The sequence below is a fragment of the Neovison vison genome, chromosome 8, assembly GCF_020171115.1.
Source record: "Neovison vison isolate M4711 chromosome 8, ASM_NN_V1, whole genome shotgun sequence".
Taxonomy (NCBI): Eukaryota; Metazoa; Chordata; class Mammalia; order Carnivora; family Mustelidae; genus Neogale; species Neogale vison.
In genome coordinates, this window is record NC_058098.1 from 118,016,284 (window position 1) to 118,044,019 (window position 27,736).

At 36.2% G+C, this 27,736-nt stretch overlaps 1 protein-coding gene across 3 annotated transcripts in view; it reads right to left on the minus strand.

The window, feature by feature from the left end:
* The window catches only part of STRN (striatin), a 101,055-nt gene that overhangs the window by 4,508 nt on the left and 68,811 nt on the right, over positions 1–27,736 (minus strand). The window contains exons 8-16 of one of the 3 annotated variants that reach the window (XM_044261778.1): positions 27,212–27,322; positions 25,118–25,204; positions 24,503–24,646; positions 18,935–19,068; positions 11,374–11,549; positions 9,466–9,513; positions 8,551–8,672; positions 5,337–5,504; positions 3,566–3,706 (exon numbers count right to left, since the gene is read on the minus strand). In XM_044261778.1, the coding sequence (XP_044117713.1) occupies positions 3,566–3,706; positions 5,337–5,504; positions 8,551–8,672; positions 9,466–9,513; positions 11,374–11,549; positions 18,935–19,068; positions 24,503–24,646; positions 25,118–25,204; positions 27,212–27,322 (1,131 nt within the window). Of the gene's footprint in view, positions 1–3,565; positions 3,707–5,336; positions 5,505–8,550; positions 8,673–9,465; positions 9,514–11,373; positions 11,550–18,934; positions 19,072–24,502; positions 24,647–25,117; positions 25,205–27,211; positions 27,323–27,736 lie in introns of all 3 variants that reach the window. The other 2 variants (XM_044261777.1, XM_044261779.1) reach the window with 2 other exon arrangements.

The window sequence follows — 27,736 nt, forward strand, 5'->3', positions numbered from 1 at the left end:
TCTAAAAATATGACATCTTAAAAACTGACGATACGGGGTACCTGGGTAGCTCAGGTCATGATCTCAGGGTCCTAGGATCGGGGATCCCACATCAGGCTCCCTGCTCAGCAGAGAGTAGGCTTCTCCCTCACTCTCTGACCCTCCTACCGGCTTGCTCGTTGTCTCTCTCTCCCTCCCTCCCTCCCCCTGTCAAAAACTGAAGGTAGTTTTTTCCCCCAGTGTTAATGGCAGGGGGCCACCCCGCCTGTTATCTAAGAATAGAACAAAAAGTCACTTGACCATGTAGAGTAAGCGCTGGGTCAGTTATACTTGATTTAAATGGTCCTAAGCAGAGTTTAGTTTTAAAATTCAGCATACAGATATTTTCCTCCCATCAGGAGCTAACATACCACAAACAATATGCTCTGTAAGATCTAGCAGGAAAATAACAGAAAAGAAAAACTTTAAGTAAAATATCCCGTGTATTCTGAGAAAGAGGTTTCTGAGAATAGATTCAATTCTACTGAGATCTAGGAAATAATTACGATAGAAATCAAATGATGGAAGAAGGCAAGAGTTTTTATATAATAACATTTTCAAGAAGTTCTCCACTTAATGGTACATCAGACAAGTAAGCAAAAGGCAAAGAACATCAGAAATCAATTGAAGGCCTACCAACCATCATTCTAACAATAAATCTAAATCCTCCAAGTGCTCATATTCAGCTTGCAACTTAGAAATGGTTTACTTTTTACCAGATGGACAAGTACTCAATTACCTGCTTTAATTACCTTTGATTTTTTCAGTCAAATGACCAATTACATTAATTAGTAGAAAGCTAGTTTATTCTGATTTTTATTTTTATTTTTATTTTTTTTTAAAGATTTTATTCACTTATTTGACAGACAGAGATCACAAGTAGGCAGAGAGAGAGAGAGGAGAAAGCAGGCTCCCTGAGGAGCAGAGAGCCCAATGCGGGGCTCTATCCCAGGAACCTGGAATCATGACCTGAGCCGAAGGCAGAGGCCTTAACCCACTGACCCACCAAGGCGCCCCCTTATTCTGATTTTTAAAACGAAAATCCTTCATCCTTTTAAATTTTTTTTTTTAAGATTTTATTTATTTGTGGGAGAGAGGGGGGGAGCAGCAAGCCGAGGGAGAAGCAGGCTCCCCACTGAGCAAGGGGCCCAATGTGGGACTTGATCCCAGGATCCTGGGATTATGATCTGAGCCAAAGGCAGATGCTTAACCGACTGAGCTACCCAGACATCTGTATGAAACTCTGTATGAAATTTGTTGTTACCTTGAAACGTTTTTGGTCAGAACTTCAACTTAAAAAAAAATCTGCTAAGTTCCAGAAAAGAAGAACGTAGTGAAATATAAATAGGTAGGGGCAGTCATGGTAGAAAGGAATAAAAGACTAAATCATACAACTCTAAAGTAATCAAACTGATAATTTAGGAACTACCAGAACATATTATCATAACTCAAATAATTATTACTTATTCTAATAATGCTGCTTTGTTCAAAACATTTTTGGCAGTTTTCCTCAGAAAATGCTTCTAGTATAAAGCAAAAAGTTATATGACTTTATAGTCACACATTTAAGGGAAAAAATGAAATTGCCAGACTTCACATCACATCATATTAATTTAGAGCAGTCATTAAAAATCAATATTTACCACTCAGGACAGTCAAAGCACTGACCACAAACTCTGAAAGTAATTCCAAAAATGTTCACATTTTTCTTTAGTTTTATATTGTTTTCTGTATTTTACTACTGTAAGCTTTAGGTCACATATTTAAATGAGTTTAAATTTACTGACAGTCTACAGCCTATATTTCTTGGCCCAAAAAAAAAAAAAAATTCTTTTTCCTATTCCATAATCTCAATTTTTATTTTTTTGCCTCTCTCTTTTATATCCAAATAGTTCAAAACTCTATTCATGTTTACCTCCCAAAAAATTCTCACATGATCTCAGAAAAGAACAAAGGCCAACAGATTGGGAAGAGAAAATGAAGAAAGCCAAAATGGAATAAGGGAAATTTTTGAGAGGAAATGAGTAGAGGGGAAGGAGGGAGAGAGAGAGGAAGAAAGACACACACAGACACATAGAAGCACATGAGGGTACCATGGTAATTTTTTTTTTTAAGATTTTATTTATTCATTTGATAAAGAGACACACACAGAGAGAGGGAATGCAAACAGGTGGAGCGGGAGAGGAAAAAGCAGGCATTCTGCCAAGCAGGGAGCCCGATGTGGGCCTCAATCCCAGGACCCTGGGATCATTCCTGGGATCATGACCTGAGCTGAAGGCAGACGCTTAACGACTGAGCCACCCAGGTACCCTGTGGTAATTCTTTTTAAAGAATTAATTCTCAGGGGCGCCTGGGTGGCTCAGTGGGTTAAGCCTCTGACTTCGCCTCGGGTCATGATCTCAGGGTCCTGGGATCGAGCCCCATGTCGGGCTCTCTGCTTGGCAGAGAGCCTGCTTCCTCCTCTCTCTCTGCCTGCCTCTCTGCCTACTTGTGATCTTACTCTCTGTCAAATAAATAAATAAAATCTTAAAAAAAAAAAAAAGAATTAGTTCTGAGACTAAAACAACAGTATATGTTTACACAGTTTTCTTTATCAACTGCATCCTAAATTATCACTGTCTGGATGAAGCCAAAAGATAAAACGCAATGGTTAAAAAGCCAAAACCATGGTGGGGTTATGGACATTGGGGAAGGTATGTGCTATGAAGTGTGTAAACCTGGCGATTCACAGACCTGTACCCCTGGGGCTAATAATACATTAAATGTTAATAAAAAATAAAATTAAAAACATAATAATAACAAAATAAATTTTAAAAAGCGGGGGAGGGGAGCCAAAACCACTAAAATTCTGTAGTATCTTCTTCACAATCTGAGAAATTATTTCCTTACTTTCTATATTCAATAAGAAGCTTCGTATTTGAGATTCTGAGAGGCACAACTTGATCTACATTCTAATCAGGCTGTGTCAAATTAATTATTAATTAAAAATTAAGTTGTTTTAAAAATGAAATCATGCGGGGTGCTTGGGTAGCTCAGTCTTTATGGGTCTGCCTTCAGCTCAGGTCATGATCCCAGGGTCCTGGGATCTAGCCCACACTGGGCTCCCTTCTCAGTGGGAAGCCTACTTTCCCTCTACCACTCCCCCTGCTTGTGTTTCCTCTCTCGCTGTGTCTCTCTCTGTCACATAAATAAATAAAATCTTAAAAAAAAAATCAGAAATGAAAAAGATTTATTTTATATTCAGAATAAATATTTACGTCTTCAAATAGAATTGAAAACCAATCATTTGGTGTAAAATACAATTTGATTCCTCTTTGGAACAGCTCAAATGCTATTCCAAATAGTATAAATGTGTGTAAACTTAGCCCAAAATCTTAAAATCAATTGTAAATCATTATATCCTTCTAAGTTACTGTATTCTGTGATCTAAAAGGCAAGAACTCTTTATAATAACAAGTATTTTTTGTAGTTGACTCTGGTACTTATAATTTTGATAAAGCTTGAAAGTTTGATCCAAACAAAGAGTATTTAAAGTTAGTATACATACTTGAATCTAGGTTAGATTCTAGAGTGAGAATGCGCTGCTGCGTTTCCATGTTAAAGATGCTTGTATATCCTTTGCTGAATGATGCTACCATATGGCTCGGATCACTGCTCACGAGATCCACAGAGGCAGGGATTCCCAACTCTAAGAGAGTCAGAACATATTCAGAGAATGGTGATCAGAGGGTCTACTTGAAAATGTCCGCATAAAATAGCAAAAAAAATAGTCATAAGATTTCCTTAAGAAGTAGACTCAACATTAGAATAAAAATTAACTCATAGGCATTCAATGGAAATTATTTCTGTTACTTTTAGCCCTAGCTTAGTTTATTATTCTCACCTGTTTAGAAAGTCTTCTACCTGTTACTCAGCTAAAAGATTCGCAGAATGCAGGCCTTTACTGGGAAACTAAATGGAAAACATGTATGGACTATAAGTTTTGTTGCTTCCACACAACCTGAGGCTTAAACTGCCATCATAAGAATTCTTTATTTTAAAAGCCCATCTCTTTAACGAATTTTAATTCACCAAAAATATGGAATTAAAAAAGTAAAATTTCAAATTAGTATTATTATGATTGTATACAGAGCCATACAAATATTAGATGCAGGTAACTCATCAAAACCCAGGCATGAGTTATGACAGCTCAAAAATAAAGAAGGTATTTTCAGCTATCATCTAGAATAGGGTAAAAGTTGGTTAAACTTGGAGTGTATTTATAAACAGAACAGAATGATATGCATGAATATAATCTTATCTTTTGATCTGGCTCAAAATCTAAAGTAAGCAAACAGTTCAAAAATGTGTATATTACAGAAGAATGTAAGATTAATGTCTAATGAGCACACAAAATAAGCGCTCAAAATAATCAGTCACCAAACTAACACAAATTAAAAACCAAAATGAAACACTGCTATGAACCCATCGGAATGGCTAAAACTGAACAGACTGACACCAGGTATTAATAATTAGGGATCTAGAGCAACTGGAATTCTCATACACTGCTGTCAGTGGTATAAAATGGCACAACCACTTTGGAAAACTTGGTAATTTCACATAAAGTTAAATACACAATACCATTTCTAATGCCCAGCAACTCTACTTCCAGCTCTTTATTATCTCATAAAAAAAATACGTGAATGTTCACAGCAGCTTTGATCATAATGGTCAAAAACTGGAAATAACCCCCAAGTCCATCAAGAGGTAAATAAATACATACACTGATTTAATGAAATACTATGAATCATAACTAAATAAATTGATACTTACTAGAACATGGATGAAACATAGAAACATAATAAAGTAAAAAGTCAGATATCAAAAGAGTACACACTGTATGATTCCATTTACATGAAATTTCAGAACAGATAAAACTTATCTATGATGAAAGAAATCATACCTCTGAATGGAAAAGAAGAGGGACTGGGAAGACACAAAGAAATTTTGAAGAGGTGAAAGAAATGTTCTAGATCTTGATCGGTGCAAAAGCCACGTATTTGTCAAACTCAATAGAACATATCGTTAATATGTGGTTTTTACGATATATAAATTATATCTCGGAAAAAAAACATTTTTAATGTGTGCTCTTTCACCAAATATTGTGCTTTTAAAAACCATTAAGCTGGAAATTCAAGAAAATATACTTTCACTGCTTAAAAACATCCCTTCAAATTAAATTTAAACAGTTTGTAGAATCATTTACTTATTTATTTGCTTACTGTTACAATAAGATGTCTTATAAAAATTCATTAGAATAATTTTTAAAAAGTATGTACCTTGATTATCGTTAAATACACTTAGGGCTGGAGCAACCTCAGTTGTATTCCATAAACGGAGAGTGCCATCTGCTGAACATGACAATAAGCGCTGATGTGCTGCACTGTAAGCCAAGCCCCAGACGGCATCGGTGTGGCCTAGAAGAGGGCCTCTTAAAACAGAAGGATCTATACGAAACAGCAAGAATGCGAAATCAAGAAAAAAGAAACAAACCCTAATGGTACTTAGATCCCAGAGAAACTAAATATACAGACCAACTTGCCTGAGAACAGTATAAAACATGCTTTCTGGTTTCTGTTATTCTTCTGAAATGCTATAATAACTAAAAAGAGGCTTGGAAATAGGCAAATGCAGAGTCTAGAGTTTATAAATTAAAAATTTTAAGTATATATTTCTCTCCTTTAAAAAATTAGGTATTTCCCTTTCTCCTCCCTTTTTTCTTTCAATTTGTCTAGATTTTTAAAAGCATGTTAACACACATCATTTGAATTTCATCCACCTTCAGAGAAGCCACAAGTCTTCCCTGAGGAAGTGAACAGAGAGCCCTTCCTCCCCTGGCTCCTTTGGGACACTTCTCCCCCTTGACCTCCACACTCGGAATGGCAGTTATTTTCGGGAGCAACAGGCCTCTGCTATTCTGGGTGGACAGGAATGGAGACCTAAAGGAACCCCCAAATACTCAAATAGCAAAAACTGACATGTGAATGATGTGCGTGATAGGGAGGGAGGAAAGAGGAAGAGGATCGCTTAGCACTGTTTCATAATACAAGTCCAAGTGGAAATTTTCCTTATTCCTCTGTGCAGTGACTCTACGAAGCAGTACTCTGAAGATGGCTCACACAAGTTTAAAATGTCAATAATGGTATCTGTCCTCTACCTTCTCTCTGTCATACCATAAAATATTGAGAACACAATGTATCAAGCACTATGTCAGGTGCTGGGGCCACCCAGATAATTAAGACACAATACCGTCCTGGTCTCAAAAGACGTTGTGGTAAATATGGTGACAAGACACCAGTTTCCAGAGAAAACTGGGGTGAGTGAACGTTTCCCAGAGAGAGTGACACCTGGAGTACACAGGCATTGGCCAGTCAAGAACTAGACGAAACCACCATTGGCAAAGGAGTTGGCACCGATAAAATCACAGAAGGACAGAAAGCATGACACGTGAGGAAATTTACTGAAGTGTGAAGTCTGAGGGAGGAAGTAGATGAGATGAGAGCAGCCACTCTGAGGTGGGATTTCTATGACATTTTAAGGTACTTGGAAATTATTCTGAAAGCAAAATGAACCACTGAAGGGTTTTCCCAGAGCAGCCGGGTGACGTATGTATTTAATAAGGTAGCCTCACTGTAGTGTAGGACAGACTGGAGAGAATCAACATGAAGGCAAAGGGGCTGCTTTAGTAGACTGGGAGAGTGATGATGTAGACCCAAGAGAAGGCAGTGGTAAAAGGGGCAAAGCAAAAGGAGCAAATTCTATAAATATTTATGGGGTAATATCAAAAGGAGTAGGTAATTAATAAAGTGTGGATAGTAAACAGAACAAGGCAAAAGGCTAACTGTTGGGTTTCTAGTTTGGGTGATTCTGGTGGTGCCATCATCTAATAAGGAATACATGGGAGAAGAAACCCAGCCCTTGTGGGGATTGTGGACAATGAGACAGCCACTCTGAAATGTTCTGCAGGCAGTCTGAGGCTTAAAGAAGACATTTATGAGTCAGCAGCATGTAAAACCACACAAGTAGATTCAGTTTACCCAAAAAATACCTGTACAAAGCAAAGAATGAATAAGGTCTGGGTCTTGATAAATGCCGATATCTAAGGTGGGAAAAATACAAGTTTATGAAGGATAGGAAACAGAAACTATCACAGACTTCAGTGTCAAAAAAGCCAATAGTGGCCATATTTCAAAAAGGATAGAGTGGTCTGCAGTTTCAGATGCCAATCCATCTAGTAAAACAAGGACTGTAAAATACCCCTTTTATATTGGATCAGCCAATTAGACAGTCACTGATAATCTTATTATAGTTAAATGGAATAGCCAGAATGCAGAGAGATGATGCACAGGAGAAAGGCATGGAATTAGTAGCTCCTGACTGTGTTTTCTAGTCATTACCACCAAAGAGACAGATGAGGAAGGAAAGAGAGAATAAACAGAAGCCAAAGAGGAAAATGGAGTTAAGGAAAGGCTTTTTCTTGCCCGGGATAGGAGTCACCTAAATTTACTTATATGCTGAGGGGATGGAAAGAGAGAAAAGAGGGCAAGGTTTAAGATGAGAATGAGACAGAGCCAGAGAGAATGAAATGCAGTCTCAAAAGAAACAAGAGAGAATGAGGTCAAGAGCAAAAGGGGAAGGGTGTTTGGCCTGAAACAGAATGAAGACAGCTGATCCTCTTGATAGATAAAGGAAGTAAGGAAAAACAGAGAGGGGGTTTACCTTTCACAAAATATATGTCACATGCTTATTAAATAAATGTTGGGGATATTTTTTGTTTACTGAATTTCTTATCTTTACTTAGGTTTGGTGGTAAAATTAATTTAAAATGAAAATGAAAATAAATATGGTTTTAGGAGAAATATGACACTCCACACCATTCTAGAATTTAATATAAGAGGAAACCAAAATAGTCAATTCCTAAAGAGTTTTTGCAAGAGAATTTATGGTAACATCTAGTGACAGATTATAAGGTGGATTTATGTTTTATGGTACTGTTGCCAAGACTAAAAGGGCACTTCTTAATTTTTAAGACCTTTCAAGTATTTTGGTGTCACAAAGTTTAAAAATCATTAGCTCCTAGACACTCCAATAATAAATGAGTAACATTCATTTTCCTTCATTGTTTGTCAAGAATAGTAATGAATATGTAGCAATAGCAATGAAACATGATTACAGATTAGTAATAATGTATCAAGTTATGTACAGACGCCTAAAATGAAGAAAACAATTGTCAATCAAGGCAGCATTTCCAATCAATGGAACTTTGGGGGGTAGGAACTGGTTTTTCAGGAATAACACATTTTTTTCTTTTTTCTTTCAGCATATGTGTATCAAATTGTTTCCTAAATACAAGAATCCTCTTTAACAAAATAAAAACCTTGTTCCCTTTTGCCAATTTATTTTTAAAATATCTCATTTTATCTTTATATATGGTATGTAAAGTATGTAAAAGGAAAACAATTTATTCTTTCATGTCTTCAGGGGAAAACCTACCATAGGAGTCATAGGGATCGATGTTGGGGTTGGTGGTATTCCAGCCCTGGATCAGCCCGTCAGCGCCTCCACTGTAGCACTGCTCACCATCGCTGCTCATTACCACACAAAGCACTGGACCTCTGGTAGATAAAAATCAATTTCTATTCCCAAAAATCAATCTGATAATAGGACTTGTTAGAAATAAGAACGCTTAATTATTCACAGGCCTCTCTATTTTTCTGCTTTCTACGATGAATAAAAGCAGTATAAAAGCACTGCTCATTTTTCTTCCGCTGCTAAAACAGAGATTGGTGAACTATGGCCTGTGGGCCAAATCCCAGCCAATGGTCTGTTTCTATACAGTTCTCAAGCTACGAATGGTCCTTACATTTTTTAAGGGATTATAAAACTAAGCTAAAAACAAGAACATACAACAGAAAATACATGGCCTACAAAGCTGAGAAAGTATTTACTATCTGACCCTTTATATAAAATATATGCCAATCTCTGTGCTAAATCAAGTGAATTAGTATATTTCTTAAGCTTACCTGGAAATATGAAAAGCATGCATATGTGATAATTTTAAAATTCTTCATATTTTTATCTAGATTATGTTTAAGGGAAAAGAAAGCCCCAATTTTTAATATTTAAACCTTACCGCATCAATTTATTTTAAGCACAAGATATATAACATTTAAACATTATCCAAATAAAATTTAATTTCAGCGAGGATCTCTAGTAGTGATAAAATTATCCTTAACACTGTACTATCTTTTTTACATTTACCAAAAAACAAACCCCTCCCCAAAACTGCTACTAATACAAAAACTATATAACACAAATATGTAAGTGAAAGAAAATAAAATACTCTAATCAGGCTGATGTACAGTGATGCTGAGGCTGACTTAAAACAGAGAAAAAGCACATACTTACTTATGAGCCCTGAATGTATAGATAGGCTCCACATCAAGAGAAGTACTCCTAAATCAGAAAGAGAGGATTTTTATTTACCACTCCACATTTCAGTTTCAATGTAATAAACAGTATCAATGAATATATGCCACAAAATTGCCTTCCGAAATGCCAACACTGTGGTAATATACAATTCTCAACCTAGGACACTTAAGAAAGCTTGCCCAATACCAATCACATACTCTTGTGGTCTCAAGAAACAAAATCTTCATTTAGTAATAATACCTGCTTATGCGTTCTTAGCACTGGCATAGTCTATCTGACTACTTGAGAGAGCCACACTCAGAGAACATCATGGGCTTTGAGGTGGTACATTTCTGGATTCAATTAACTGGCTAATTCCAGGCAAATTATTTATTCTTTTGGAACTTCTGATTCCTCTCTATTTAAAACAAAACAGAAAAAACTGGGGTAACACCAAATACTCACAGGATTAAATGAAATTCTACAAGTAAAACAACCTAGGACAGAACCATGCATGTAACGGGATTTCACTAAATGGTACTGAAATTTCTTTGCATTTCCATCAAGGCTAATAATGTCTGTCCTTGATACTTGCAAAAATTGCCCAAATCATCAGTTTATTCATTATTCAGAATGCTGAATGTATATAGAGTCTACACTGCCTAATATTTAAACTTGATTTAAAGTCAATTACTTACATTTCTTATACTGTATTTACAGTTTTTCTATAGGCATATGATTTCTCTCCTCAAGCATTTCCAAAATATTAAGTTCACAGGTAAAAAGGCCATGTAATTACATGTGAAGGTTTTACTACTAAGCTCTCACCAGCAAGATACTTGTTTCAATATTTCTCTAAGTTTTAGTCAAAACTATATAAGACATCACATTCTCTGATCTAATGAGATGCCCATTGTGACTAGAGAACTAGAAGACAAAAGGCACAATTTATAATGAAGAAATAATTTTTCTCTGCTGAAGATACCTGAGCCATAGGACAAGTCTCTTGGTTTGAGCAAGATCTGGTTGAGCTATCTGATGCAGACTGGTAAGACAAGTATTTTATCTAGTCCATGTATGACTCACAGCAGGAGTCACTGATCTCTTTTAAACTTGGCAACAGATATCCTCTAACAGTAGTAAAAACTTATTTAATGTCCTCCAGTTCCTGTTCATTTCTACCTTTCCAATAACCGAAGTGCTTGACACTAGAGAAGGGCCCTTGCTGGCACATGCTGGGTTCTGAGCCACCTGATTCAAGGACACAAGGAGAGGGACCTTCAATAAGTACCCCACCAAGTGGGGCTAAGATTAGCATGGTGACTGATAAAAGAGTTTATACCAACTCATGTCTGTTCATGCTTACAGAGGAACCAAGGGGCCAAGGTAAGAACCAGCAGTTAAGTGAGAGTGACAACAGTGCCCTTCTGTCTACACATTCTGGTAGGTATGGAAAGAGAGGTCCCTCACCCCTCTCAATCAGCCTTCCCTCCCTCCATTCTACATCATAAGTCTAAAACCTAATAAACAACAGGCCAGGGTTGGGGTGGGGTTTGATTATTTTAAACATGCCTACACCTCTTTACAACAACAGGAGAAACGTTTCGTATAGATAAGAGACTCCACAAATATGACAACCATTTAAAACACTGTAGGGATTGTAAAAAGCATTCAGAAACTCTGGGAAACTATCAGATAATACCATTTCTCTTTCAGGGTCAGTTTTCCAACCTAGTATCAGATTGTGAGTACGAAGGGAAAAATTCTAATTATGTGACATGGTAAAGAAGAAAGAACTAGAGGGGATACTTGATAAATTGAGAGATTTAATAACAAATAAGTATTTTCCTGCTGAAAAACTGATAATTAAAATACTCAAATACAGTTAAAGTAGAATATTCTCACTTTTTGGCTGGGGCTGTTTTCTGCAAATTCCACATTTTTAATGTGTGATCCTCTGATGCTGTTATCAAAACAGGCTCAATGGGGTGGAAAGCAAGGGCTCGAATGCCATCAAAGTGACTTCGTAATGTAAACTTAGGGTTCCATGTCTTCCTCAATGCATCTTTATTGTTTGCTATCTATTAAAGAAACAAAAGAAAGATATCCATACATTTAGTGCAGGACAGGAAAATAATTATATTTCCACATTAATTCTTGCTGATTTGTCATTAAATCATCACATTTTCAACTTTCAAAACAATATAATTTCTAAATATAAACAATCAAATTAACAGGCAAAATTAACAATATGTCAACAGTGGTTTTCTTTGAAGAAATATGAATGCTGTAACAAGAAAGCAGGTAACATAATTCAATGAAAGAATATTAAAATAACATAAAATAGATCTGCACTAGGATGACTAAAAAAACAAACAAACCAGTAATTTCAATCTAAATTATAGTATAGAAACTAATTCGGGGTAAGAGCTAATAACTAAAGTTACCTTTAAACCCGTTAACATTATGGAATATGATCATATTTCTAAGATTTTCAATACTTTCTACAGAAAGCTAAATATTCTTTATCAAATTATCAACAAGGTTTATAAACTGGAAACATAAAATGTTAACATTGGAAGAGATAAGCAGCTGTTAGAAAATAATCAATTCCTCTTATAAAACACATCATGTTGCTTTGTTCCACAGAAACTCCATCCCAACAACTAAAAAATGTGGTTTTTTTCCCTCATTCCAACTATATTCCAGGCATTTTTTTTTCCATTTCCAACTAATGGGAAAGCCAAAGGGGTTCATGTTTAACCTCACATTAGCACCACCTATGAACTCTTCACACTCCACAACTAATAATCATGCTAGGTTTAAGCAAGAGTGGGGCAAATACTATTAACACACTGGAGAAATATTACCATACTTACAATGAAAAAACCAGCAATGATAATAACAACAGCTGCTATTATAAGCATTATTCATTACTTTGTACATTTTTCAAAAACTTAACAGGCATTAACTCAATTGTCACAACTCTATGAAGGAATTAACATTATCCCCACTTTACAGACTAGACATGTAAGGAAAACAGAAGTTAAGTGACTTGCCCTCTAGTAAGTAGAGGAGTCAGGATTCAAACCTAAGCAGTATGGCTTGAGAGGCTATACTCTTTTTTTTTTTTTTTTTAATTTATTTGACAGACAGCAATCACAATAGGTAGAGGGGCAGGTGGGGCGGGGGTGGGGGGGTGGGCAGGCAGGCTTCCTGCTGAGCAGAGAGCCCTACCCTGGACTTGATCCCAGGGTCCTGGGATCATGACCTGAGCCGAAGGCAGAGGCTTTAACCCACTGAGTCACCCAGGCGCCCCAAAGGCTATACTCTTATTATAAACTTTAACTTAGGACCCAGAAGTTTAAAAATTTGCAGAAAAATCTGGAGAGAGCATGTTACAATTGGATCAGTAAGAAGAAAACACACAGGATACAAGGAACTACTATAAGAATTGTGGCTGGTTATCCTTGTGGGGAATGCAGGGGGGCAGTGAAGTTAACTGAGTTAACTCTTGTCTGCTCTTATTAACAAGCCGAAAGATTTTTGTATGTAAGAACAATTCAATTCCTTCTGAACGTCTTAATGTGGTAGACAGGAACTAAGATGGTTCCCAATCAGCCCTACCACCTCATATTTACACTTTATGAATCCCCTTGTACATCATACGGTTGCTCTGTGTGACCAGTAACACAGAGCAAAAACCTTGCATCTTGGGTGTTCTTACTCACTCTATTTTCAAGGGCATTCACACTGGAACAAGCCAGCTGCCCTGATGAGGAACCCACAGAGAGGCCCATGTGGTGTGGAACTAGTCTCCAACCAATGGCCAGGAAGGAACCAGGGCCTTCCAACAACCACATGAGTGAGCTTGGAAGCATATCTTCCCCAAATCAAGTCTTCACTTTGGAATGCAATTCTTGCCTACACCTTGACTACAACTACATGAGAGACCAGAACCACCCAGCTAAGCTGTTTCAGATTGCTGACTCCCAGAAACTATGATACAACAAATGTTGTTTTAATTGTGCAGTTTGTTAATTACGTTGTACAATTTGTCACATAGCAATAGATTACTAGTATATTTATTAGAACTAGAGATTACTTTCAGGGTGCCTAGGTGGCTCAGTTGGTTAAGTGTCTGCCTTTGGCTTGAGGTCATGATCCCAGAGTCATGGAATCAAGTCCTGCATCAGGCTCCCGGCTCAGCAGGGAGTCTGCCTCCCTCTCTGCCCTTTACTCCACTTGTGTTCTCTCCTTCTTTCTAAAATAAATAAATAAAATCTTAAAAAAAAAAAAAAAAGAACTAGAGACTACTTTCAGAAATGCAGGTATAACACTAAGTCTTTTTTTATTTTTTTAAAACAACTCAAAGATACTTAAAAAAAAAAGAAAAGAAAAGAGAGAATGACATTTCTCTAGAGACATGACTGGTCCATAACACAGTGGACTAAATCTTTGTGGGGTTAATATGAAGAGAACGAAAGTATCAAATGGGAGCTTCTGCTCTAGCTATGATGGGCTAGATCATTAGGATCAAGTCTGTACTTGAGGATGAATAAAAAAGCAGGGCTAAAAGTTTTTAAATGAGAAACCAGCAAAACAGTGAAGAAAAAGCAGACCAGAATCCAGGGGAAGACAGAATAAAAAGTCTGATATTTGGACTTGTTTTTCTCAGAGTGTGTTTACTGATTCCAGAAGGGATGGCTGAGAGGTCAGGCTGTGCTTCGGAGAGCTGTGCAGGGCAAAGACATACAAACCAGCACCTGCCAAGAAAGTAGGGCTTGGTGCACCTCCTTGCTTTAGGTTTTGAGTTCAAAGGGCTGCATACTTCTTTTTTTTTTTTTTAAGATTTATTTATTTATTTGACAGAGATACAGAGAGAGATGGAAAATCAGGCCTCCCACCAAGCAGGGAGCCTGATGCGGGGCTTGATCCCAGGACCCTAGGATCATGACCTTAGCAGAAGGCAGACGCTTAACCAACTGAGCCACCCAGGTGTCCCCCCCGCCATTTTTAAAAAGGTATACACACACACATATACATATATACACACATACACACGCATACATACATACACATATACACATGTATGTATTTATTTGACACAGAGAGTATAAGCAGAGGGAGCAGCAGAGGGAGAAGCAGGCTCCCAGTTGGGCAGGGAGCCCAATGTGGGACTAGATCCCAGGACCCTGGGATTACAACCCGACCCGAAGGTAAACACCCATCTGACTGAGCCACTCAGGTGCCCCTGGGCCACATTCTAGATAGAAGAGTTAACTAGAAGAATACAAGCCCTTACAGAGACTGTAGATCAGCTTTAGATTATCTGAAAAATTGAGAATGGAGTGAGGTGATCCAGATTTCTAGTGGCTACAGCCATCTGAGAGAAGCAAATTAAAGTAACTCCCTGAGGGAAGGTATCACTCTAGGCCTGAAGTTATTTCTACAGACAACTTTTTGGTCTAGTTATTTGGACATAATAAAAAATAACCATGCCTATGCAGGATAATACAGCATAAATGAAGACAAACAAATACATAATCATGCTTACTGTGTTCAAGAAAGATAAAAGACAACATTGTAAATTCTGGAAGAAATCTATAAATAATCAAAAAAAGAACTCCGGAAGCAAACCACATAAGATCTAAATAGATGGATTTAATAACATTATACATAACTGAAGTGAGAATTAGCAAATCAGGAGATGGGTCATAAAAACACCTAGACTGGGGGTGCCTGGGTGGCTCAGGGTTAAAGCCTCTGCCTTCGGCTCAGGTCATGATCCCAAGGTCCTGGGATCGAGCCCCACATCGGGCTCTCTGCTCAGTGGGGAGCCTGCTTCCCTTCCACTCTCTCTGCCTGCCTCTCTGCCTACTGTGATCTCTGTCAAATAAATAAATAAAATATTTTTAATAAAAATAAATAAATAAAAATTTTAAAAAATATAAAAACACCCAGACTGAAGTATGGAGAAAAAAAGATGGAAAATACAGGAGAGGGAGTAGAGACAGAGGACACAGAAAGATCTAACAATACAATTAGAGTTCCAGAAGGAAAAGAAAGAAGTGCAATAGCAATATTTGAAGATAAATGGCTGAGAATTTTACACAAAACCGATAAAAACGTAGTAAGCCAAGAAGGTCTAAGAACTTCAAAAAGGTTAAAAAAGAAATCCAAACCTTGGCTGACATTCAAGACATAGGGAGAGTAACACTCAGAGAGAAAAAAAAAAAAAAATCAGACTACCACTGAATGACCAGTAATAGACAGTTAACTTTAGCAGAAAACCACAAAGGAAGAAAATGAAATTATATATTTAGAGTGCTTAAAAAGGAAACAAAACAACCGTTGCCAAATGGACTTTGATACCAGAAGTAGAAGTTAAACCACTCAGGTGAAATACAGACAATTTAATAAAACCAGAAACTGAGGGAACTGGGCACCAGCGACTTTCACCAAAGAGAAATATTAACTGTTCTTAGAGTAAAAGGAAAGTGATCCTGGATGGACAGTCAGATGTGCAGGGGGGAGATAGAAAAAGCAAAATGAATAATGTAAAATGGATAATCCTAACTGAATACTGAGTGTACAAAATACTACCTCGTAGGAGATAAATGTCCAGAGAAAATACATAAAAAGAATGACATATATGTAGAGTAGGAGTTGGTTTGGGTTTTTTTTTTTTTTTTGAGCTGTTTTAGTTTACAGTGAAACTGAGTAAAAGGTACAGAAATATCCTATATACTACCTATCCCTATACATGCATAACCTCTCCCATTACCAATGTCACTCACCAGTGGTACATTTGTTATAACTGATGAAACTACATGACACATCATTAACACCCCAAATCTGTAATTTACATTATGGTTTGCTCTGGGTGTTGTATATTTTATGTGTTTGGATAAATTGGCGTCTTTCACTTAGTAATATGCACTTGTTTCCTCCATGCTTTTTCAGGCTTTACAGTTTTTTTTTTAACCACTGAATAATATTCCATTGTCTTGATACACCACAGCTTGTTTATCCATTCACTCAGTGAAGTACATCTTGGTTGCTTCCAAGTTTTGGCAATGATGAATAAGGCTGCTATAAACATCTGTGTGCAGGTTTTTGTGTGGACATATCTTTTCAACTCCTTCTGGTAAACACTAAAGAGTGTGACTACTGGACTTTACAGTAAAAGTATGTTTCATAATAAACCAACAGATTATCTTCCAAAGTGGCTGTACCATTTTGCATTCTCATTAGGAGTGAATGAAAGTTCCTTTTGCTCCATGTCCTAACATATGGTGTTTCCGGTATTCCAGATTTTAGCCATTCTAATCGATATTTCACTGTTGTTTTACTTTGTATTGTCGTGATGACATTGGATGTGGAGTATCTTTTCAAACACTTATTTGTTATCTATATCTATCTTTTTTGGTGAGGTGTCTGTTAAAGTGATCCATTTTTTCTTATCATTGAGTTTTCTTATGATTGAGTTTTAAGAGTTCTTTATATATTTAGTATAATAGTCTTTGACATATGTGTCTTTTTTTTTTTTTTAAGATTTTATTTATGTATTTGACAGAGAGAAAGAGTGCACACAAGCAGGGGAGCGGCAGGCAGAGGAAGAGGAAGAAGCAACCTCCCCGGTGAGCAGGGACCCTGATGTGAGTCTCCAATCCCAGACCCCAGGATCATGACCTGAGCTGAAGGCAGATACTTAACCAACTGAGCCAACTAGGTGCCCCAAAGGTAGGAGATTACAAGTTAGAAATGACCTGAAGGTCTTTCCATTAAAATTTTGATAAGGATGTGTCTGGTAATCTCTAGGATAACAATAAAAAGGGTAATGAAAGATTGCATCATCTCCAAGTAATGGGGTGGGGGTGAATAATAAAAAATAATCCCAATGTAAGCAAAAATAGGAGAAAAAGGAACACAGAAGAAGTAGCACAAATATACAGCAGACTTAAATCCAAATATATTAGTAATTACTTTAAAAAGAAATGGATTCAATGTTCCAATTAAAAAGGCTGTCAAAGGGCGCCTGGGTGGCTCAGTGGGTTAAGCCACTGCCTTCGGCTCAGGTCATGATCTCAGGGTCCTGGGATCCAGTCCCGCATGGGGCTCTCTGCTCAGCAGGGAGCCTGCTTCCCTCTATCTCTCTCTCTCTGCCTGCCTCTCCGTCGACTTGTGATCTCTCTCTGTCAAATAAATAAATAAAATCTTTAAAAAAAAAAAAAGGCTGTCCAAGATTAGATGAAAAAACAAAAGTCAACTAAATGGGTGTTGTGGGTTTTTTTTTTAAGATTTTTATTTATTTATTGGATAGACAGAGATCATAAGTAGGCAGAGAGGCAGGCAGAGAGAGAGAGGAATCCTGGGATCATGACCTGAGCTGAAGGCAGAGGCTTTAATCCACTGAGCCACCCAGGTGCCCCTAAATTGGTGTTTTTATGTACACAGATATAAAACATAAGGATAAAAAAATAGAAAAATAGAAATATATTTTTGTAAAAACCTATATCACATGGAGAATGGGGAGCAAGGAGACCATTTAAATTGGGTTATTGTAGTAGTTCCAGGTGAAGAAGAAAGGGGAGTTGGATGGGAGGTGTTTAAAAAAAAAAAAAAAAAAGGTATGGACTTCCGCTGTTTTTGGAGGGAGAACCCAAAAAACTTACTAATAGACTCAGCAAGGAGAGTAAGAACTTTTGATTTTCAGGAAGAGGAGTGAGTGGTAAGGTTGCTCTTTGGAGTACTTCCTTCTCATATCCATGGTCTGCTTAAGCATCCACCCTCCATCCCCCATGTGTCAGGAGCTCTACTGTGTTCTCCAACAAAGATAATGAGGTATCAAAGTTGAAAGGATTTTAATGAAGACAGATTGTAAATACTTAATAAAATAAGCAACTGTTTTTCTGACAATTTATTGTCATGAACAATTATAAATGTATTTATAAAATAACTGTGTTGGGGATTAAATAAAGGGAGACATGAGTAAAGGTATCAAGATTTCAGTTTTGGTCCAAATCACTGATGAGGGTGCCTTAACATCTGAAAAGCACCTTACGGACATCCCTGCCTAACAATAGCTTAAATAATTTGTGGGCAGGATATCCACTGGTAATGTACCAAATAAACATAAATGTTGCCATTGGGCAAGCATGAATTTAACTGATCACTAGTACCCTAAAACACAAAACCCAAACTTGGTAACAGAAAGGGAATTTTTTTCCATATCTAAAACCAATAAACAAGGTATAATGACTTATGGATTTAGGCAAAGCCTATAATTTTTATCTCTATGAAATGTGAAAAATATCATTTATATAACATATTCCTAATTTTGAAGTTTGCAATTAAAATTGAACCAAATTCTATGTTTGTAAAGAAGTTTTATCACTTTTTCTAAAAAGTTAACTTTTTTTTTAAGAAATGAGAAAAGAACAAAAATAAAACCACGACTCACATCATAAGTTAGTGAATCTGCTTCATTGGCCACTGTAAGGCCTGCCAATTCTCCAAGACCCAGTTCACTTTCAAGGGCTTCATCTGCTCCCATGATGAAGGATTTCCCAGAAGAAGGAGGAAAGGTCAATGCTTCTACTGAAGGGGGAAGACAAAAGAAATATTAAAAAACTTCTGAAGTGTAAACAATAAGACTCTCACTGACATGTCTACATTTATTTTATTTTATTTATAAAGATTTTATTTATTTGACAGACAAAGATCACAAGTAGGCAGAGAGGCAGGTAGAGACAGAGAGGAGGAAACAGGCTCCCTGCTGAGCAGAGATGCGGGGCTTGATGCGGGGCTCGATGCGGGGCTCGATCCCAGGACCCTGAGATCATGACATGAGCTGAAGGCAGAGGCTTAACCCACTGAGCCACCCAGGCACCCCTACCTACATTTATTTTTAAACACTTTAAACACAATAAAATTCAGTTAGCAGAAAGCTCTTAAGAACTAGCTGCTCTTTTTTGTTTTTGAAAGATTCTATTTATTTATTTGAGAGAGAGAGAGCACATACATGCTTAAGCAGGGGGAGGGTCAGAGGGAGAAACATACTCCCTGCTGAGTGAGGAGCCCAAAGAGGGGCTTGATCTCAGAACCTTGAGAATACAACCTGAGCCAAAAGCAAGAGTAGAATGCTTAACCAACTGAGTCCTCCAGGTGCCCCAGAACTGGCTGCTTTTTCTATATCTTAACCATAACTAAAGGTATCATCTAATTAGAAAAGTAAAACATGAAACAAATCCAATAGACCACTGTCCTTTCTTTTTCACAAAAAAATACAACCAAAAAAAGAAAAGGCAGGCTTTCCTCATTTGATATTTTTTATTACTCAAGTTATTCTATCGATTATTAAATATATATAACAAGTGATTTGAACACGGCTGGTCTCATTCAAAATAAAACTGTTCAATTCTATAACCTAGAAGAATACAGATAATTTCAAATAAAAATGGTAACTGCAAAATGTGCCTCTATGAGGTCAAATCAATGTCGGTGTTAGAAGTTGGGATTATGTCTGGAGACAAGGGAAGGTGCACTGATTTAGTGATCTGAAGCACAAACAGGACTTCCAGGGCCCTGATAATGTTCTGCTTGTTGACCTAGGCAGAGGTAACTTGGCTGGGTTCACTTCGTGATGATTCACTGACCTGTTTCCCTTATGACTTCAGCAGTTTTCTGCAGGTATGTTGTATTTCACTTAAAAATGTTTACTTCAAAGAAAACTTTTTTCATTGTAAGTGGATTTCTTTTCAAAGAAATTTTTTTAATAAAGTGTCCATTTGAACATTTTCATTAGCTGCTAACTGTGCTTCAAGAGGACAGATTCTTTGTGATAAGTGAAAATATCTTTATAACAATGAACATGCCAATCCAATTCCTTCAATCACTATCACAGAAGAACCAGTTAAAAGCAAAATGCCAAATTAAAATAGGAATTTTATTTAATTTGGTTAATAGTAAATTGTTGATTTTTATAAATGCAAATTATTCTAGCAAACTGTCAGAGATGGTCTTTGAGTAGTTTTCTAGAGATGGTTGCTTTCCTAATGACAAACATTTTAAGTTGATTACATGAATTTATTATTTCAAACTTAGGCTGTTAAAAAATGGCAAATTAACTTTTTCTTAAAAGAATCAAGTCAAGTGGTGCCTGAGCGGCTCAATCAGCTAAGTGTCCTCTGACTCTTGATTTCGGCTCAGGTCATGATCTCAGGGTCATGAGATCGAGCCCCATATTGGGCTCCATGCTGGGAGTAGAGCCTGTTGGAGATTCTCCCTTTCCCCCTTCCTCTCTCCCCACTTGTTCCCTCACTCTCCCCTTAAAAAAAAAAAAAAAAGGCAAGAAAAAGAATTGAGTTAATTAATGCAAAAAAATGGACTTAAAGGTGCTTTTTATAGCTTTTAATTCAATTATGTAAGTTTAGATTCAATCATAAGTATGCATTGAAATAAAAGAATAGTTATGTTTTATTTATTTATTTTTAGTTATGTGCTTTAAAACCAGTAGAGGCACACCCTCTCTTTAAAATCTTTAAGATGGGACACCTGGGTGGCTCAGTGGATTAAGCCTCTGCCTTCTGCTCACGTCATGATCTCAGGGTCCTGGGATCAAACCCCGCACCAGGCTCTCTGCTCAGCAGGGAGCCTGCTTTCCCCTCTTTCTCTGCCTGCCTCTCTGCCTATTTTCTCTCTGTCAAGTAAATAAATAAAATCTTTAAAATAAAATAAAATAAAATCCTTTTAAGAACAAAGGAGTCTCGGGACGCCTGGGTGGCTCAGTTGGTTGGACGACTGCCTTCGGCTCAGGGCGTGATCCTGGAGTCCCGGGATCGAGTCCCACATCAGGCTCCCAGCTCCATGGGGAGTCTGCTTCGCTCTCTTACCTTCTCCTCGCTCATGCTCTCTCTCACTGTCTCTCTCTCTCTCAAATAAAATAAATAAAAAATCTTAAAAAAAAAAAAAAAAGAACAAAGGAGTCTATAAATGAAGACATTTTTAAACAACCATACAATAAAACAGCAATAATAAAATAAAAATGGGTTTTACCCAAACATACTACATATATTCTGAGGGGTTTGAACAACTCTAACATTTACTACTGAAGAGTGGGGACTGTTTAAGCTAGAATGGCAATTTTCGTGCCAAATTTCAACAGAAAGACTCACATAAGACTATGAGGCTGGGTCTTTAGCCAGGTGTTTTGTTTGCTTTCACCTCTACTATTTCCAGACAACTGTTCCGGTTGAAATAAAAATAATTCTTAAAAAAACAAGACTAAGATTCATGGGACTTAAGCACACACATTGTTTGGGCTAATTTAAATAATGCTCTAAAAATGACCAAGTAAAACCTGAAAACAAAGGAAGGCAGCAATTCCATCCACCAAACACCATCGGCTAAGCCAGCCGACCTCAGGGCCAAGAGAGAGCAAAAGAGTGAGCAGAACTCACCTGAGTGCCCTCTAAGATGCCTTAAAACTTCAGACTGTACATTCCATTTCTCTCTGGTAACTAAACATTACTAGCTCTAATCAGCTTTTATCAACTTATTGAACCGCATCTCTTAAGTATGGCACTATCTTCTGAATTATTAAAACAAAAATAAAGCAATAAACATTTATAGCATACATAGGTTATGGACCTGTTTTCTGAAACTAAACTGAAGACCAAGAAGCATCAGTCACAGACAATTAAATACACAATGTATTTCTTACATACTTTTCTATTGCTGAAAACCTTACAATGAGGAGGAAAGCTTAGAATGACCAATGTTACACACAGTAAGCCAGATATTCAACCCTTCAGTTTTAAGGTTCTTATATATTTTTTTCTGTCTAGGGCACTTTCTGTGGCTTATGTAATGCTTTAGTATATTTGTCATTTAGTATATAGTCCTTAGCCCACCTCTATTATTAGAATTCTGTAAGATGAAATCTCTAATAAAGCTCTTTAGGAGTTATCAGAATAAAATTAGAACTAACTTTTCTCCTCATCTAGACCTGATCTTGGAATAATTGAAACTGATTAAAATTCTCTTATCAATAGTGTTCATTGTATGTATTGCCTAGTGAATAACAAACATACCTAATGAGGTCCATGACTTCACATCTTTCATTTAAAAGACATGTCTACATCAAAGAAACTGTACATTTAGACTATAAAGGTGTAATATACACATCTTCATTATTTAATGTAGGAATAATAAATTCCAAGTATACTATAATTAACTCTAACAAATAACTAACCATGTTATGGTCAAAAATTTTATTTAAAAAGTATTCCAACCATAAATTTGTCCATCAAATTTCTATCAGTTTATGTCTCTTTAAAATGTAACTGAATTTTAAAAACCAAGAAAGAAAAACACTTAAGATTTTTCTGTGGCTTTTTCCTGGGCTGTTTTGTTCAATCAATAAAAATCTGAAGAGGAATATTTACTGCAAGTAATTGCAGTATTAAAAATATTCAAGATAGGGGCACCTGGGTGTCTCAATGAGTTAAAGCCTTTGCCTTCGGCTCAGGTCATGATCCCAGGGTCCTGGGATCGAGCCCCGCATCTGACTCTCTGCTCAGCAGGGAGCCTGCTTCCTCCTCTCTCTCTGCCTGCCTCTCTGTCTACTTGTGACCTCTGTCTGTCAAATAAATAAATAAAATCTTTAAAAAAAAATTCAAGATATTGGGGCGCCTGGGTGGCTCAGTGGGTTAAGCCGCTGCCTTCGGCTCAGGTCGTGATCTCAGGGTCTTGGGATCGAGCCCCGCATTGGGCTCTCTGCTCAGCAGGGAGCCTGCTTCCTCCTCTCTCTCTCTGCCTGCCTCTCTGCCTACTTGTGATCTCTGTCTGTCAAATAAATAAATAAAATCTTTAAAAAAAAAAAAATTCAAGATAATTTTTAAAAATAAATTCAGAAAAATATTTATTAATTATTAAGATTACTTTCATGTCATACTGGATTTTCAGTTACTGTAAATATATATATTAAAATCAATTTCTACCTACAGGCATTTAATACATTTATAAACACATAAATCAGAACTTGTATCTAAAAGACAGAAAGAACAGTATTTATATACCATAAGATGGTGCTATAAAAAACCAGGAACCTAAATTTTCAACAGGGAAACAGTTAAGTATCAAGTCTAAAATATAATATGTAATCTTGAAGTTATAATTATGAAAGTTATTTTTGTGGCTTTATGTTAAGTGAATAAAACAAAATGGAATAATTCTACTTGGGGACTTTGTAAAAAATATATATATATATGCATTTGGACAAGGACTAAAAGGGAACAAAGTAAAAACAGAACATGCAACTAGAGTTCTGGTGTCTTTTTTCCCTTTTTCATTTATCAGTGACAAACTGCTTAAATAAAACATCTAAAAATATTTATATGAGTCACGAAGTAAACATTTACTACCTATTTATGGTTTTGTATATAAGTACAAAAAGTACAAAGTAAAGTAAAAAGTAAAAGTATGAAGTAAACATTTACTACCTATTTATGTTAATTTTCTCACTGTGGCAATAGGATAAATAAAACAGCCTATGTATACAAAATACATGGCTTCTGTGGAGCCTTGGGATGTTCTAAACTAGAATTTAGAGTTGGTCTTTAAATTTATGCATCCTTTCTCAAGTCTGAAAGATTGAAGTTGGAATCAAACCCCCTCAAATGTAAGAAAGCCTACATTTGGGGGATACTATGTAGATCAAACATCTGTAAAATAAAATTCTTTTCTTAGAGAGTCCTTCCAAATAACTGAACTTAAATATATCTCCCCATATTTTTTGTGCTCCAGAGTGTCCTTTTTTTTTCCCCCCAGAGGAGAGAGAGAAGGGGGGCCAAGGTAGAGGGAGAGAGAGAGAATCCCAAGAATCCCAAGAGAATTCACGTTGGGTGTGGAGCCTACCACGGGTGGGACTCAATCTCACAACCCGGAGATCATAACCTACGCTAAAATCAAGAGTCGACACTTAACTGACTGAGCCATCAAGACACCCGGAGAGGTCTTACATACTTACCTTCATCCGCCCTATTTATTTCATGTTCAGGAAGCCTCGAGCTGGTGGGTCTGGAAGGTGAACCCACAGATGGCTGCAATGAGGGAAGTTCATCAACATCTCTCAAATTAGCAAGCATATCTTGTAGTTTTGACCTATTGGGCCCTGGCCCAAAAACAGGGAGGAAGAGAACAAAAAAGAAGAGAATTATTCAACTGCATCAAAATGGTGCCATAAACCTTATTCACATCTACCTACATTCACCTTTAAAACTGCCCTACTAAAAATACTAAAAAATAATTATTTTTCCAAGTTTTCAAATTATTTTAAAAGTTTATTTCTTGAGAGGAATTGTGTTTTACATCTATTTTAAAAATTAAGCTAATGGAATGGTATTGCTATTTGCATGAAAAATAATGTTCATGTCCAATGTGGACCATTAAAAATACTATTACTCTATAATCCTTGTATATTACTCTAAATGCAGACAGATACCATGGATTGTGAAGCTACTGTGTATTGAATTAAACAATAACATCCCTTTTGTTTGTCTGTTTATGTTAAGTTGCATTCATTGCGTTACATCCTGAAACTATGGTACCCGAGGTGAAGTCTCGTGCCCTACTGATTACTTACCTGAGCTTTGGTTCTTCATTCTCCCACATCCCTGTTTTGACTGTTTTATATAGGATAGAGGCTGAAACAGATCTTCGGTAGTTTTTCCTGTTACAAGTTTAATTAAGAATGGGAAAATCTTACCCATAGTCCATTATGGTTTTTTTCCTATACCAGCAAAGAATACAACTACTTTTAAGCAATTTTAACTAATACCTAGAAATATATTTCAAGACAATATGATTGGCGTACACAATTTGACTGGAAATATTGCTACTAGATCATATCAAAAGGATTCAAACTTTTCCAATGAGTAATTTTTAATTCAATTAAAAATATATTTATGGTGGTTTATAAATCCATGTTTCATATATCAAGTCAGAGTTTTGCTCCAGCTCTGTTTTTATTACGTCTTCACTTGTTCCCAGATCACCATTTTATTAAGGCCACATGAACTGACAGCGATAAACAAAATGTGCTCAGCCTCATTCTCCAGTCCTTCTATCCTCAATGAAACATATTAAAATTTCTCTCCCTGCATTCATTTTTCTCCTTCATACAACAAAACTATGTGCTAAATGTCTGCAAAGTGGTCATACTCCCTAGTCAGGAAATACAATCACTTCCATTAGTAGGAATATTGGTCCAGTCAAATGGTGCCATTTTAGATCTTAAGTGCTAAATTCCAACTACAGCAATGCCTTGATATTTGACAAGAACTGAATAATCAATACAATAGTAGGTGGAATCTACATAAGACCTAGATACCCTTCCAGTCGAGAGATGTTTTACATTTGAAGACATTCATTACTGCAGCATAAGGACTTAAAGAAATATCAACATTAAGTCAATATGAAAATTAAAATAGTCTCCTTTCTCATTTATGATAATTGCATTAAAATTCCAGTATATCTCATTTTGCCATGGTTCTGAAAAGTTATAACTATAAAACCTTACTGTTTAAGATTAAAATTTTTATCCATACATTTGGAGAAAAGGTACAAAATGCTCTTATGTTTTAATATTAATCTTTCTCATTATGATTTAATTTATATTGAGGAGGCATCAAATAAGATCACCTCTCAGTCATGTAATAGTTGGTATAATGATAATATCAAAAATAGTCACTGACTTTTTACCCATTCAAGCTAAACACTTGTAACACCTAAGATATTTTAAATAAAGATTTAAATGTTTATTGGTAATGACTACACTACTTTTTCTAACTTCTAAATACATGTTTCACTAAATGGGATTTTAATCTTACTTTACTTAATCTTAATACTACTTTAATATCCCAAAGGATGCAATTCTTTCTGCCATAAAAGGGAGACCCGTGTTCATATTGTCAATGAGAGTGGAAGCACAAGGAGGTAGTTTAGCCTTCCTCTCCTAAAAAAGGTGTTTTAGATGGTTTTCAGGGATGCTTGAAAGACTTTGTATTTCCACTTTACATGCTTAATTAGTTCCACTGTTAAACTTAATAATTTGTATAATGAGTGTTTTATATGTGTGTGTGTGTGTGTGTGTGTGTGTGAATGATTCACAGGGCTAGCAATTTCATTTTAGCTTTCATTTTTGATACGGTAGACATCTTATTAAAAAGAAAAAAGCTAATTGGTAATACTACTATAAATATGAGCAAATGAACTGTAAGTTATGAACACATAGACTATTCAGGGGTAGAAATTAACTTTCTGTCTCCAAGTCCAAAAATAATATGCAATAATTTGGGTGGATTGCCAGAGGGTCATACTAGATAAGATTTAAAATTGTCAACAGTGAAAAATCATTGTGGTAATTAAGCATATATACTTTAAAAATGAAATTATCACTATGTTTTGAATATATAGTCCCACACTCTCATGAGGCTCTAGATGTATTACTGGGATATATTATGATTCCATAATCATACACATGGTTGTTTTTATTTTTTTAAGGTCATACTCAAATAGTTAACCATTTAATTTCAACCCCTGAGAGCAGGTGAAAAGGAAAGAGATCAGGAGCAGAAAAGAAAAAGAGTAAGTAGTTTTAGGAAAACATTGAAAAAAAAGTTGGGGGATGTAAAAGAAGCAAGATTTATGATTTACAGATACAATGTTTTCCACTTACTCTTCACCCCCTTTTTCCCCTTTCTCTCCTTTTTGTATTGTTCCTTGAGTTTGGTAATTACTCCCTGGTCCACATTCCAGGCTTCAGGCATGAGACACTGGTCTTCCTTTTCTAAATAGAGTGAAACAAATGAAACAGCCTTTTTAAATAAGATATACTGTAGGTCAATTCACTGTTCTGTCACTGAATGATGTAACAACCATTTTCTTCACTGTATCACTAATTTTAAAAAGTCATTGCTTATTCTAAGTCATACAAAATATAGTATCTAAGAAATGACAATTCAATTTCCTAGGTTATAAGAAATTTCTCTTGAAAGAGACATAGGAAAAAAAAAAAACCCTAGGAGATTTGAGTGACTTTTAATAAATTAAGCCCAAAAACTCTAGAAGAAGCCCTCATTTTACAAGTAGGACTGACTCATAAAAAAACATTTCTTATTAATTTATGTAATGAGAGATTATTATTAAGAGATTACACAAAATAGTTTTCATATTTTCATTTTAAAAATTTTATATTTTTGGC